This window comes from Octopus sinensis, linkage group LG8, assembly GCF_006345805.1.
Source record: "Octopus sinensis linkage group LG8, ASM634580v1, whole genome shotgun sequence".
Taxonomy (NCBI): domain Eukaryota; kingdom Metazoa; phylum Mollusca; class Cephalopoda; order Octopoda; family Octopodidae; genus Octopus; species Octopus sinensis.
Window position 1 is genome coordinate 91,264,908 of NC_043004.1, and position 16,432 is coordinate 91,281,339.

General features: G+C 39.3%; 1 protein-coding gene across 1 annotated transcript in view; it reads right to left on the bottom strand.

Moving 5' to 3' along the window:
• The window catches only part of LOC115215136 (intraflagellar transport protein 74 homolog), a 93,795-nt gene that overhangs the window by 45,739 nt on the left and 31,624 nt on the right, over positions 1–16,432 (bottom strand). Inside the window, exons 7-14 of the mRNA XM_029784309.2 lie at positions 15,162–15,260; positions 12,342–12,402; positions 11,135–11,194; positions 9,324–9,385; positions 8,515–8,593; positions 3,870–3,992; positions 3,307–3,340; positions 2,650–2,800 (exon numbers count right to left, since the gene is read on the bottom strand). Coding sequence (XP_029640169.1) covers positions 2,650–2,800; positions 3,307–3,340; positions 3,870–3,992; positions 8,515–8,593; positions 9,324–9,385; positions 11,135–11,194; positions 12,342–12,402; positions 15,162–15,260 — 669 coding nt within the window. The remainder of the gene's footprint in view (positions 1–2,649; positions 2,801–3,306; positions 3,341–3,869; positions 3,993–8,514; positions 8,594–9,323; positions 9,386–11,134; positions 11,195–12,341; positions 12,403–15,161; positions 15,261–16,432) is intronic.

Consider the following 16,432-nt stretch of genomic DNA (forward strand, 5'->3'; position numbering starts at 1 on the left):
GAGGCCTTTTGTCACCAGTAGGGGTAAGAGCTCTCTAAACTTTGCCCAGGCTATTCTTACTCTAGCAGTTATACTTTCAGCACACCCGCCCCCACTACTGACTTGGTCACCTAGGTAGCGGAAGCTATCAACTACTTCTAGTTTTTCTCCCTGAAACGTGATAGAAGTTGGTCTCTGCATATTTTCAGAGTTTATTGCTCCTGAGCATCTGTCACAGATAAAAACTATTTTCCTAGTTAGTCTTCCTTTGACATTACTACATCTCTTATTTGTCCATAGCTTACATTTGGTGCATCTTATAGAGTTTCTACCTACGCCTTTTCTACAGATCGAGCAAGGCCATCTACCTGAAGGCGTTTGTGATTGGTCTACCTTCCTACTTATTAGGACTTTGGTTTTGGCTAGGTTGATTCTAAGGCCCTTCGATTCTAAACCTTGCTTCCACACCTGAAAATTCTCCTCCAGTTCTGATAGAGACTCAGCAATTAGAGCAAGGTCATCAGCATAGAGGAGCTCCCAGGGGCATCCAGTCTTGAATTCCTCCATTATTGCCTGGAGGACTATGATAAATAGGAGGGGGCTGAGGACTGAACCTTGGTGGACCCCAACCTCTACCCTGAATTCTTCACTGTACTCGGTGCCAACCCTCACCTTACTAGCAGCGTCTCTGTACATGGCTTGTACAGCTCTCACTAATCATTCATCTATCCCTAGTTTCCTCATTGACCACCAGATAAGGGATCGGGGGACCCTGACATATATGAATCTATCTGTTTATACAGAGACACACTCAAACACACATATGTATATGTGTATATGTGTGAGTGAGTGCATTTTTGTGTTCTCTGCCACTTGAAAACCTATGTTGGTTTGTTTGCATTTCTGAAACTTAACGACTCAGCAAAAAGCTACCAGCAGAAGAAGTACCAGAGTTAAAATAAGTACAAGGATTGACTTGATTCACTAAACCTTTTTCAGTGGTACTCCAACAAGGCCGCAGTCCAATGCTTGAAAGAAATTATAGAATAAAAGAACAAGAAAAATTATGTAAATTGAGTAGAGGAAATCTGAATTTTTTTTTCTGGTTAATTTAAGGAGATTAAATATTTTGGTGTATATTTGTTTCCATAGACACAAATAAAAGGCCTGCATGGAAATTCAAATTTAAAATATTCTCATGTCACTGTAGCTTAACCCCAACTTTCAGTTCTCTAGCATGCGTGCTGCATTTTAAGCTTGAGTCATTCCTATATCTAACACAGTTTGACAAGATGCAGGCAGCAGTATGTTCCTCGTCAGGCTGTCATGTGAAGGGAGGTAACTGAGTAAAGGTGATTCACACATCTCTGGGATTGATTGACTGGTGTACAGTCATCTGAGTTGTTGTCTTAGTCACAGGTTAATAAGGTAAATGGAAATAAAAGTGCATGCATAAATGGTCTGAAAAAATATTCTTCCACTCTATGAGTTGGCACTCAGATATTTTAAACCTAAAAGAAATTCATTTGAGCTTATAGGCGCAGGAGTGGCTGTGTGGTAAGTAGCTTGTTTACCAACCACATGGTTCCGGGTTCAGTCCCACTGCATGGCACCTTGGGCAAGTGTCTTCTACTATAGCCTCGGGCCGACCAAAGCCTTGTGAGTGGATTTGGTAGATGGAAACTGAAAGAAGCCCGTCGTATATATGTATATATATATGTGTGCGTGTTTGTATGTCTGTGTTTGTCCCCCTAGCATTGCTTGACAACTGATGCTGGTGTGTTTATGTCCCCGTTACTTAGCGGTTCGGCAAAAGAGACTGATAGAATAAGTACTGGGCTTACAAAAGAATAAGTCCTGGGGTCGAGTTGCTCGATTAAAGGCGGTGCCCCAGCATGGCCGCAGTCAAATGACTGAAACAAGTAAAATAGTAAAAGAGAGAGAGGCTTTTGCTTTATGGCCACTTATAAATTTTAAATTTATTTTGAAACAAATGTTTTACACAAACAATTTTATTTTGAAATTAAACACAATATTTCAAGAAAGTATCAAGATAAAAGCGGGCCTCAGGTTGGCCAGCCCTGTTCTAGAGGAAGAATGGGATATTGGTAAAATAAGTATTGGGGTCAATGCACTTAACTATACCTGTGAAAGTAGTGTCCCAGTATGATAGCAGTGACATGGCTGAACCTATGAAAGGTATAATACTCTCAGTCATTTGTTTTCAGTCATTTGACTGCGGCCATGCTGGAGCACCGCCTTTAGTCGAGCAAATCGACCCCGAGACTTATTCTTTGTAAGCCCAGTACTTATTCTATCGGTCTCTTTTGCCGAACCGCTAAGTGACGGGGACGTAAACACACCAGCATCGGTTGTCAAGCAATGCTAGGGGGACAAACACACACACATATATATATACATATATACGACAGGCTTCTTTCAGTTTCCGTCTACCAAATCCACTCACAAGGCATTGGTTGGCCCAGGACTATAGCAGAAGACACTTGCCCAAGATGCCACGCAGTGGGACTGAACCCGGAACCATGTGGTTGGGTAGCAAGCTACTTACCACAGAGCCACTCCTGCGCTTATAGAATATATATATAATAATAGAATATATATTTCACTAAAACCCTGCAAAGTACTTAAGTGTTGATATTCCAAACTTACTGGCGTTCAAAAGTGGCAATTTCTTGGTTGTCTGACTTAAGTTGTTTCAGAAGCCGGTTACGCTCTGCCTCGGGACTCTCTTTAGAATTCAGTTCCTCTGTCAGACTCTCTTTCTGCATCTCTAGTTCATCTTTCCGTTTGTACAATTGCACTGAAATATAGAGGTCAACTTAGCCTTTAATTTCTTCAGTAAACAACAATAATGAAAATAACAGTAATTATACCCTGTGGTCTAGAAATACTGGGGTGATGTCAGGCAAAGTATGACCATGTTTCAAGGTTAGAAGGAGCTCTTTCATGATGGCTGTTAGTCTTTATAGTGACAGTGTCTCTATAAAAATGCTAGTGGTTGTGCAACCTTAAATTTGTTCATGTGTTATTTTTACAATAATGCAATACTCCAATCCAACTGATATAAATATGGCCTGAATAGAACTGGAATTCATTTCTTTCTTTAATTAAATTTGTCCCCTACCATCAAATTTGTTGGTTTTGTGCATGCATGTGTGTATGTGTATGCATACTACAATTTCCAATGCATCCTTTATTAAGAAGGTACAATGTGATCTGAGGATGTAGTGTGAATCACTTTAATACCCACTGCTACTATGAAACTTGAAGATTATATCTAACCAAAAGGAAGATTCCAATACATACCAGCTTTTTGTCTTGCTGGAGACTTCATTAAATCCTATTGGAAAATTGAGAAAAAAATAATCGATATTTTGAAGATCACGTAAATGATTAACAATAAATATAATCAAGAAAACAGAAACTTAACCTGCCCCACCACACACAAAAAAAATTTAAGTTAGCTTCTCTTGCAATCATAAATATCCAGAAGGCCAGTATTCAATTTTAGTCATTGTAGCATTAATCAAACGAATGAGAAATTTGTTCCCGAATATGATGTCATACTTAATTAACAGTTTTATTCTCACCACAATGCTTTGCTATTCTTTCAATTTTATAATTGCTGTTGCTACTACCTACAGTGTTAAGTTGTTCTTATTGCACTATACATTCATAAATAAATAGATGTGACCATTTGAAAGTTAAATGTCTTAGCAACAGACATAACATAGTCAGAGTCACAATATTATCTACTGACCTCTCAGCTTTTCCTCCAGTATTCTACCCACATAGCCAAAATAGCCATCTGTCTTCTAAATCCAAACATAAACATGCACACACAGGAAAAAATAAAGATTGCGACTAACCTCCTGTAAAATTTGGACCTTTGAATTTAGTTCATCAATGGCTTGTTGGTTTTTTTCCATAGCTTCAACAAAGTTCTCATTAATATCTTTCATTTTGGAATATTTCTTCTTTAATTCTGGTTCCTGTAGAGTTGAGACATCATATATAATAATAATATTAATGAACTTATTGTATATAGTACTCAGGTGCACAACTCATCAGAAAAAGTGACCAAAACTGCATGAACAGTACATAGAATATGCAGAGGAAGGGAAAAGGGATTAAGTCTTCGAAATAAAAAAAGGGTGTAATTTTGGTGAAGGAAGGGTGGAAGTTTTTAAGAGATGTAGTATCCTGACAGCTAACAATGAGGTGAGTAGTTCATTCCATGTTTCAGCAATTTTGAGTGTGAAAAAATGTTACTGAAACTCATGGGTGCTGTGTTTTTTGATTTTGTTAGCAAGTCCACAAGTGTTAGATATATGGCATTCAAAAAGGTTTTTTTGAGTTTGTTGTTTGAAAGATGGTGGATAATCTTGTGGGTGCCTACCAAGTCAGTTGCCAGGCAGAACTTTAATGCATCCATGCTCAGGGAAGCAAGGCATTCAGGGTATGGTAGATGCCTGATTGTGGATATTTGTCTGGTTGCATGTTTCTGAATAGTTTCCAGGAGATTGATATGCTGAGCAAGACAGGGGTTCCAAACTGATGATGCAAACTCAAAGTGTGGATGTACCATAGTCATATGCAGCTTTAAATAGATAGCTGGAGAGTGGCTGACAAAGATCTAAACTAAGTGATGCTAAGACACCCTCAGCCTTCTTGACAATCTTAGAGATGTGGTTTGTCCAATGCAGATTGCTGTTGGATCCCCAAGTCATGTTCACTAATAGGCTTCTTAAAATTGCTGTTGTTGAAGGAGTATGTAAAAGCTGGGTTTTTCCTCTCAAAATCCATGGCAGCACACTTGTCTACAGCCAGCTTGAGTTGCTAGTTGGTAATCCATTGCTGCATTGTTAAGTTAAGTTAAGTTAAGTTAATTTTTTGGCTCAGAAAGCAAAAAGCAAGGCCATGTAGGGGGACATGGAGTTATGTACAGGGAGAGTGTTCATGCAAAGAGTTCAGGCCATTTCTGGTCAAGAGAGACTTTGAACCGAGCGGTCGTCAGCATCTTCACTATCTTGTCTGGCAGCTTATTCCACGGATCCGCAACCCAGACGGAGAAAGCCCCTCTCCTTCGATTGAGATGAAATCGTCACAGATAGAGCTTTTCAGAGTGTCCCCGCAACCGACGCTCTGGAGCAGGAGTGAAGAACAGCTCTTTCAAGAGGTTACACTTTCCGCTTATGATATTGTGTCCAGGTCAGATTGCAGGAAAGATCTATAGCATATAGGATCTGTTCTTTTTATCTTAAGGTACAACTTGATGTCATCTGCATATTTCAACACTGGAACATACTTTCAGTTGGCATCTATTTCATCAATATATGCAACAAACAACAGGGGTCCAAGAACAGATCCTGTGGTACACTAGATATCATCTCACAGTTTGAAGAATGATGTCCTAGAACGGTGACTACCTCTTTTCAACTGAGGAATTACAACCGTGTTTCGTGGTCTGCTACCACAACAGCTCCTTTATAGGATCCAGTTAGCTCAAGACATCATCAGGAGTAACCACGTCCGGTTTCGGCCCCTACTCCCCCTACTCCTCTACTGTTTTGACATGGCAGGGCCCTTCCTTTCGGAGGTGTCTTCAGCTCTGGTAAATAAAGGATTTCAACCAGTTGTAGAGACCATCTTCCACACCCATTGCAGAGAGTTTTGCCCCAAGTCGTTTGCAAGGCACAGAATTGAAGGCTTCAGCAAAGTCAAGATAGATAATATCCAGCCAGGAGCTTCCACCAGTGATTCAGGTGATGTCCTTAAGAAACTTAGTGAGTTGGCTACAGCAGCTGGAGTTAGGGATAAAGCCAAATTGTGAGGGTTGAATAGGGTTGTGAGAGCTCCAGAAGTTCCAGGGTGCTTCTCTAACACGGGACTCCATCAATGTGGTGATGTAGCTAGTGAGACTGACTGAACAGTAATTGACAGGTGATATGTGAGTACCATTTTTGGAACAAGGGAACGATGCTGGCAATTTTCCCCTGCCCTGGAGTAATACAGTTATTAAGGCAGAATTGGAAGAAGAATGAAAGCTGGTGCAAAAGAAAGAACCCACCACATTTGAGAAGCAGATAAGTAACACCATCAAGATTAGGAGAAGCGTAGTTGTGCTTATTCTTGAGATGGGATTGCATCGTTGCAGGTGTAAATTCCACAGATGTTATAGAATTTGATATCAGAAGTGGTGAAGATGATACATTTGGATTTTCAAAGGTAAAAATGCCAGCATAACATTCAGCAATAAGCTCTGTACATTCTTTAGGATCATTATTAATGCAACTTGTGTGGGGATTGCAAAGAGGGCCAAGTGGAGAGTGAAGTCTCTGCTTTGAATATACATACTCCCAGAACACTTTGCTGTCAGGGCTGATTGCTATACATTGTTCAAATTCAAGCACTGCCTTTTTTGTCACTTGCTTGAGATAGTTGAATTATCTGTTGCACCTTTTTCTATTCTCCTCTGTTCTATTTAGTCTATATTCCTGTTTAGCACCATGACGTTCTTTCCTGACAAGCTGGACTACTGCAGTCTCCCAAATTGCGCTTTGGGATTTTTAAGCACTTGTGTGGTACTAATGTTTCAGGTGCAGCCCAGATTGAACTGAGGATGTTCTGAAATGCAGCATCGACATCTCTGGAATCATAAAATTCAAACCAGCTTGGGCACTATAATTCAGTATGGTAACAGTTCCAGTGAAAGCGAGCAGTTTGGAGGTGATGATGGTTCATAATATATGTTACAGTCTATACACTGGTAGTTGCTCATGTTGAAATCAAGTTGAAATTTGATACCGATGGGTTGAAAAGGAATATCAAACAACAACGACGACAATTTTGCTCTTACACCACTGAAGAAGTTTCTATAAGGGGATGTAATCTATCTGATAAAGCAAATCTCACCTAAATCACATTCTACTATCTTAAAAGAGGTGGGGGTCACATTAAGTAAACAGATCTTGGATAAATTGCATATTAGGGTCATCTCTACATCTTTTCCATAGAAATTATAGTCAGCACTGATTTTGTTAAAATGTTTTGTATCCGAGATGCCAGATTGGAGGTGGTGTCTCAGATATGAAACGTTGTAACAAAATCAGAGTTAGTACCTATTTCTTTACTACCCACAAGGGGCCAAACACAGAGAGGACAAACAAGGACAGACAAACAGATTAAGTCAATTATATCAACCCCAGTGTGTAACTGGTACTTATTTAATCGACCCCGAAAGGATGAAAGGCAAAGTCAACCTCGGCGGAATGACTTTGCCTTTCATCCTTTCGGGGTCGATTAAATAAGTACCAGTTACGCACTGGGGTCGATATAATCGACTTAATCAGTGTGTTTGTCCTCTCTGTGTTTGGCCCCTTGTGGGTAGTAAAGAAATAGGTACTAACTCTGATTTTGTTACGTTTCATATCTGAGACACCACCTCCAATCTTAGTACCACACAAATTTCCATGGACAATTTGTAGAGATGACCTTAACAGCATGATTTAAGAGCCCTGCTAACACAGAACAAGGTATTGACTTATTAAATCATTAATATACTTTGCAGTATATTATGGTTGCATAACGAAATGCCATATCCCTCCAAGTCATTAATACCAGAATAAATTATGCATCAGTAAGATAGGACGCTCACAGCTGGGATACGTTTGATCCTTGACCTGCTCAATCTGAGTTGACTCAGAATTAAATAACAACAACACTACAGTAACCGAAGAAAATTTCGATGTTGCTTTGAGTTGGTCGCATTACTACATAGAAGCTCTTTCACGCCTCAGTTTCTCTGATCCCTGTCTTCAACTTGGTAAGGAGTTTGTTCAGGAAGATCCTGAACATAGGAATCTATGTTAGTGATATGGCAGGGTGTTTACTTAGGAACACTTAAGAATCTATGTTTAGCAACTGGTTTAAGTTAGAATGTAGATATCTTCTCTGATGGTTTGTCTTAGGAGTTTGTCTCTGATGGTTTGTCTTCTGGCGCAGGAGTGGCTGTGTGGTAAGTAGCTTGCTTACCAACCACATGGTTCCGGGTTCAGTCCCACTGCGTGGCACCTTAGGTAAGTATCTTCTACTATAGCCTTGGGCCAACCAAATCCTTGTGAGTGGATTTGGTAGACAGAAACTGAAAGAAGTCCGTCGTATATATGTATATGTGTGTGTATATATATATATATATATATATATATATATATATATATATATGTGTGTGTGTGTGTGTGTGTATGTGTGTGTGTTTGTATGTCTGTGTTTGTCCCCCCCAACATCGCTTGACAACTGATGCTGGTGTGTTTACGTCCCCGTAACTTAGCGGTTTGGCAAAAGAGTCTGATAGAATAGGTACTAGGCTTACAAAGAATAAGTCCTGGGGTCGATTCGCTTGACTAAAGGCGGTGCTCCAGGACGGCCGCAGTAAAATGACTGAAACAAGTAAAAAAGTAAAAGAGGAGTGCTTTTGAAGTGAAATGCCAAGAAGAACTAAAAGTTGATTCTTACCATATCATTAATCAAACTCTCTGCAAGTTCTTTTTCATCAGAAAGTTCCTTCTCGAGTTTAGAAATTTGCTTTTCTTTCCTACATAAAAAACAAAGAAATGAGAATTCAGTTAACTTTTTACAGACTGTATATTTGTATAGGGTTAGTGATATATATTTTGATTTTTTTACATATGGGCTGATGAAAGCCCAAAATGTGAGGAGGAGAAACAATCTTAGAAGTTGGAAAATGTAGTCAATTACATTGGCCCCAGTGCTTGACTGGTACTTATCTTATCATTGAAAAGTATGGAGTGGATGGCAAGGAGGTAGTATCAAAACTGTGTCCTAAATATGTAATTACAATTAATTACTAAATATGTAATTACTATTACAGGCGCAGGTGTGGCTGTGTGGTAAGTAGCTTGTTTACCAACCACATGGTTCCGTGTTCATTCCCACTGCGTGGCACCTTGGGCAAGTGTCTTCTACTATAGCCTCGGGCCGACCAAAGCCTTGTGAGTGGATTTGGTAGACGGAAACTGAAAGAAGCCCATCGTATATATGTATATATATATATATGTGTGTGTATGTGTTTGTGTGTCTGTGTTTGTCCCCCAAGCATTGCTTGACAACCGATGCTGGTGTGTTTATGTCCCCGTCACTTAGCGGTTCGGCAGAAGAGACCGATAGAATAAGTACTGGGCTTACAAAGAATAAGTCCCGGGGTCGAGTTGCTCGATTAAAGGTGGTGCTCCAGCATGGCCGCAGTCAAATGACTGAAACAAGTAAAAGAGTAAAAGAGTATTAATATGTAATATTTCACTTACTCTTTTGTGGCTTCAAACAGACGTTCAATATCTTTGACTTCTTTTTCATTTTGTACTCTCAGCTGAAATGATAACATACCACTAGATTGTAGAATGGCTGGTAGCAGTGGTGGTTGTTATAGTGGTGGTGGTGGTGATAGTGGTGTTCATGATGTTGTGGGAGGCAATGGTAGAGGTGATGGTGGTTTTGATGGCAGTGGCAGTGGTGATAGTGAGCTTTTGCTTTTTTTTTATTTAATTTGTTTCTTTTTCAGTTCAGGGAGAAAGGGCAGTGTCAAAGACCCACCAAACCACCACCATCACCATCACCATCATCATCATCCTCATCACTACCTCCAATGCTAGTGAGCTCTTACAGACAAATGTTTGATTTGAACTCCTTAAGCTGATGGCATTGAAGGAAGTAGAGCCATAGAGGGAGTACTAGGAAAGAGCCTTTTTTTTTTCTCTTAGCAAAATATTTACTTCAGGATTACAGCTCTGAGGCAATACAGATGAAGGGTGAAGGAGCCAAGGGTACAACTAGGTGGGTGTAGTTTTATGGGTTGTTGGGGACTGTTTGTAGTAGTTGGAGAAAAGACATAAGGAGCATCCAAGATACATCACCGCGATTATACATAGAGAGATAGTGAGGTAAACAAACATATTTGGGGTTGATATATAAAATATACATATACACATGTAAATATATACAGGGATATATATTTGTTGAGTTCTATGGGATACCTTTCCATAAATTCTCATAGCATACCTCATATATATATATAAATATGTGTGTGTGTGTGTGTATGCGTGGTGTGTGTGTATATATGTACAAGCTTCTTTCAGTTTCCGCTTACCAAATCCACTCACAAAGTTTTGGTCAGTCTGAGGCTATAATAGAAGACACTTGCCCAAGGTGCCATACAGGGGGACTGAACTTGGAACCATGTGGCTGGGAAGCAAGCTTCTTACCACACAGCCACTCCCGTGCCTATATATATATATATATATATATATATATATATATATGTATATGTATATATATATATGTACATACATATATATATATATACATACACACACACACATATATGTATCTACATGGTGGCTGCCCCCTTGTTATCGAGTATGGCCATTGCACGAAACTTAATCAATGTTGTTATCATGCAATGCCTGTGCAAGAAGATTTTTTTTAAGTGGGGAAAGGCTGTGCACTGAGTCAATCCCACTCACTAAGCAACAGCAGCCATAATCCAAAAAGAAGAACAAGTCAACATCATCGGTAACCACTGAGCCGCAGGTTTTATATCGGAGTTATCCCAGTTACCTGAGTTACCTTCTCCTAGAAGGATGCCCTAACAAAGCCCAGGAGTCCTTCACTCCCAATGGTTTAACCGCGCGATCGGGTATTCAGTCCGATTATTTCTATGTCTCCGCGCATGATCCAGCCTTAAGACTTTTATTGGATGGCCGTTGACTCTCAAGAGTTCCTCTGCCCTTTGACGGGTTTTGTTTTTCATCCCACAGGGTGTCCAATAAACACCCTCCTCACCAAGCAAGCTTGGTGGGGTTGCCAGTTTAGTCGCCGACGACCCGACCATGTATCTACATACATATATACATACATAGATATATACATATATACATACATATATACATACATACATACATACATTACATACATTACATACATACATACATACATACAAACACACACACACATATATGTGGAGAAAGAGAGAGAAGCAGAAGGGAGAGAAAGGGGGAGAGAGAGTGCATGAATAAAAGAAATTAAATCTGAATTTGTTTAACAATAAAATACAACTTACATCGTTATAATCATAATTCACATCTTGTATGTCTTCATCTGTTGTTAGTTTGTCAACCAACTAGAAAAAAGAATATTTACAAAGGAAGATTACAGTGAAATATAGTATAATGTATGATACATCATCATCATCATCATTTACATTCCCTTTTCTGTGCTTGCATAGATTAGATGGAATTTGTTGAGGTAGATTTTCATTGGCTGGATGCCCTTCCTGATGCCAACCCTCAGCTGTTTCCAAACAAGGTAATATTTCCTTATAAGCCAGACATATTTTCGTGGAAGATTGGAAATGAACAACATTGCTTGTATGATTGTGGTGCTTGTTAGCACCCATCATGCAATATCAAGGCAAGGGTGTACACACACATGGGCATGTGCATACACACAGAGAATACATGACAAGAGAATGAAGTATGGAATAATTTACTTATAGCATTTTACAAGTATTTCAGTGATTATAACATAAAATTATGTAAAATCATTTAACAAATATTTTTTTTATGCACGGCATGTAAAAAGCACTCTTCGAGCATTGGGCAATATGCTGTGCTTGAGAAGAGCCATCCAGCCAAGTGAAATCATAGTCCGACAACTAACAACTGATGCCAGCAGTTTGTTCCATGCTTCAGCAACTCTTAGCGTGAAAAAATGTTTCCAAAAGTCATGGGAGCTATGCTGCTTTCTGACTTTGTAAACATGTCCACGGGTGTTAGACGGGTGGAGTTTGAAAAAGTGCTCAGAGTTATTGTTTGTAAGATGGTTAATAATTTTATGGGTGTCTGCCAGACGTCAGCGTTTCAATGTATCCATGCCCAGGGAAGTAAGGCATTCAGAATATGGCAAATGCCTGATGGAGGGTATTCTCTTGGTTGCACGTTGCTGAACGGCTTCCAGAAGATTAACATTCTGTGATTTCTTCTGTGACTTCCCACCCCACATGTCCCCTCTTGTTCTGATTAGACCATTCCAGTTTTCTCTGATGTGTATCCTTATCTATGCATACATTTGTATCATTATCTCTGTGTGTGTGTGCGTGTGAATACATGTGTGTATGTGTGTCTGGGTTTTGTATGTGCATTTTGTGTGTGTGTGTGTGTGTGTTTATGAGTTTGCTTACTATATTGTTTGTATCCATGCCCGATATTTAGGTTTTTGTTCTTTTTTTTTTATCATTATACCCTTATATCAAAAGTGAATGAACTCACAGTGTTGTAATCTCCAAGTTCTCCTTGTAAATCTCTTATTTCTGCAGCCAGAGTTTCAGCTCTGCAACAAATATGAAAGAACATGATTTCTTCATTGATGTTTAGAGGACTGTGGTATACAGCATGGTAATGAATTATATAATATGACAATGTGTTATACAACATAGTATTGTAGTGTATAGATCATTCTGACTTTCTCTCTGCCCTTCTTTTGTCTGCAGTACTAAAGGATATTTCCCTTTGCATTATCCCATGTCATTCTGTCTTGTGGTCGCACGGCTTTTTTTGTTGCATATGTATATTCTATTTTGTTGTGTTTATTTTTGTCATTGTCCTGAACATTAGTTAGCTATTCCCAGTGGCTTTTCACCACTGGTGCCACCAATAGTGAACAATATCAACGTTAAAGGTGTGAAGTAGTAAAGTAGTAATGATCTTTTGGTCATTGACTGATAAGGAATAAGCTACAAATTTTGTTTGTTATGTTCCGTTATAATAAAATCTGATAGGTTACTCTAAACTTTTACAGAATACAAATTTGTTATTCTTGTCATTTAACACACACACACATATATATATATATATACCGTAAAACCTTGAGTATAGTCCACCCTTGAGTATAATACGCAGGGGATTTTTAGGGGGCTGTAACTCTGAAAAACCTAAACCTTGTGTATATAAATGCACCCCTTCTCTAACTTGAGTCAAGGAGGTCTATATAACATCCTTTATTATTATTGTATATATATAACATAATGCAAACGTGTAGCTTTTTTGTGCATTTTGTTTGCAGAAAATAAAGAAATAACAGTAATAACAGTAATAATGTTTAATAAATGTTGCTTACTACTATGGATGATTCTTTTATGACTTCATTGCTTTCAGGCTTAGCTTAAGGCATTTTCGCGCCCGACATCACAAAATGCGTTTGAATAAACATTGCCGGACAGCAAATAGAGACTCGGATATTGCTTAGAAAATATTTTTCATTTTTAACCTTGTATATAGTACGCACTGGGGATTTTGACCTTTAAATTTTGGGAAAAAAAGGCGGATTATACTCGAGGATTTACAGTATGGGTGCTGATGGTAGATGGCTGTGAGCGCTATGAATATGGTAATGAAAATCAAACTGAAGCATGGAAGCAATTGATGAAAAAGGCACATAGACATGGAAATTTTCACATCAGCCTTGGAATTGAAAGTCTTTGAACTGTCAACATGCAGCAACGATGCTGATTCTCATCTCCATTGCTGAGGAAAGGATTGCCAGGTTTATTTGTTCCTTTCCATTTATCATATCCGTCTGCCATTTCAGTTTCCTTTTTCATTTTTTCGTTTGTCTGTGTGTGTGTGTAAAAATATACATACAGGAGTGGCTGTGTGGTAAGTAGCTTGCTAACCAACCACATGGTTCCGGGTTCAGTCCCACTGCGTGGCATCTTGGGCAAGTGTCTTCTGCTATAGCCTCGGGCCGACCAAAGACTTGTGAGTGGATTTGGTAAACGGAAACTGAAAGAAGCCCGTCATATATATGTATGCGTGTGTGTATTTGTCCCCCCAGCATTGCTTGACAACCGATGCTGGTGTGTTTACGTCCCCGTCACTTAGCGGTTCGGCAAAAGAGACCGATAGAATAAGTACTGGGCTTACAAAGAATAAGTCCCGGGGTCGATTTGCTCGACTAAAGGTGGTGCTCCAGCATGGCCGCAGTCAAATGACTGAAACAAGTAAAAGAGAGTATACATACATGTGTGTGTGTGTGTGTGTATGAGGATGCATGGCCCAATGTTTAGGGCGTTGCACTCACAATCGCGAGATCATGGTTTCAATTCCTAGACCAGGTGGTGTGTTGTGTTCTTGAGTAAAACACTTCATACCATGTTACTCTGCAATCACTTCAACACCTGACGCATGGTACACTGTACACCTGTTCAGGTAACATCAATTTGATTGAGGGAGTGAGCTAATGTACAGCACGTACACTTGATCACCATAAACAAAATCATTTGTGCAGGTAGTTCGGCAAAAGCTGAAACACACATGTCATTTTTGATGAGAGAGTCTGTCATATATATATATATATATATCATCATCATCATTGTTTAATGTCCGCTTTCCATGCTAGCGTGGGTTGGGTGATTTGACTGAGGACTGGAAAACCAGATGGCTGCACCAGGCTTCAATCCTGATCTGGCAGAGTTTCTACAGCTGGATGCCCTTCCTAACGCCAACCACTCTGAGAGTGTAGTGGGTCCTTTTTATGCATCCCCCAGCACGGGGGCCAGTCAAGCAGCACTGGCATTAGCCATGGCATTGATTTTGCTTGACTCAACAGGTCTTCTCAATCACAGTATATTGCCCGACGATTGAAGGGTACTCTTAAAAGGGTCAGTTATGTGACTCTGGCACTGCCCACACCTATGATCTCACTTGGTTTAACGGGTCTTCTCAAGCACAGCATATCTCCAAAGGTCTTGGTCACTTGTCATTGCCTCTGTGAGACCCAACATTCGAAGATCATGCTTTACTACCTAATCCCAGGTCTTCCTGGGTTTGCCTCTTCCACAGGTTCCCTCCACTGTTGGGGTGTGACACTTCTTCACACAGCTGTCCTCATCCATATGCAACACATGATCATACCAGTGCAGTCGTTTCCCTTGCACACCGTGTGTATATATATATGTATGCGTGTGTGTGTGTATGAGAGAGAGAGAGAGAGAGAGAGAGAGAGAGAGAGAGAGAGAGAGAGTTGAGGAGAGAATAAAAAATATTGTATTTTAAACAATCAGCTAAGAAAGGATTCTGCAAAACAACTACCTTTTCTCATAGGACAGATAACTGGAATTCTCTTCATTGATGACCTCGACTTCTTTTTTTAGCTTAGAAATCTCAGCAGACAACTCATTATTCTTTGCCCTAAAACAGACAAAATTTCTCATTTGAATATTATGGTATTACAATCAGTGCAAAACACAAAGTGAGAGAAGATGCTGAATAAATAAAAAAAAATAATAAAAACTAGAAAAGTACTCAGAGAGTCGCCAAGCAGCTCATTTCCATCCATATACACGCATGCTGAAAATCGCCCAATTTCCCAAAGCAACGCTGGCAAAAACATAACTTCCTTGGCGGGGGTAAAAAAAAAACAAAGGGATCATCTGAAGCAGTTATAATACATCAATGACAACAGCAAGTTCTGCAGACCTCCGCCAAGCAGCTCATTTTAAGATAGATACGCGAGTAAAATTACTAGCAGAGAAATGAAAATAAACTTTGGAAATAGCAACAAGTTTTCAAGGGAGATAATCAAAGAATGTAACAATGCTTCATGTAAAGTAAATATAACAAATGAAAAATCCTTCAAGAATCCATAAAAATTCCTGGATCACTACCAAAATTTCATCATCTGTTCCTTGTGTCATTACTAACTTTCCCTGCAAGTTTCATCAAATACTGTTCACAACTTTTTGAGTTATTTTGCACACAGACAGACAAACCAATGCTGATGAAAATATAACCTCCTTCCTTGGCAGAGGGAACAAATAAATAAATAAAAAATTTTTTAAAGCAGGGAAAGATGTCTGGAATATAAATTGATCCCCAACTGAAAAAGTATTTTGGTATTTTCTCAGTCATCAACAAGACATCATTCACATAAATTATTTCAAAAGTGTTGTAGACCAATTTTGTTAAAATATTTCGTGCCTATTTTTTGACGGACACAGTATTGAAAATATTTTTGTGTCTTTTATTTACATAAATATTGGATCACAATTTAATTACAAGGAAACAACGAAGAAGAAAAACAGGGAGGGATTAAGTAGCTGGGGTAACGAGTAACAGATCGTATACCTATTTCTTTATTGCCCACAAGGGGCTAAACATAGAGGGGACAAACAAGGACAGACATAGGTATTAAGTCGATTATATCGACCCCAGTGTGTAACTGGTACTTAATTTATCGACCCTGAAAGGATGAAAGGCAAAGTCGACCTTAGCGGAATTTGAACTCACAACGTAACGACAGACGAAATACCGCAAAACATTTCGCCGGCGTGCTAACGTTTCTGCCAACTTGCCGTATACCC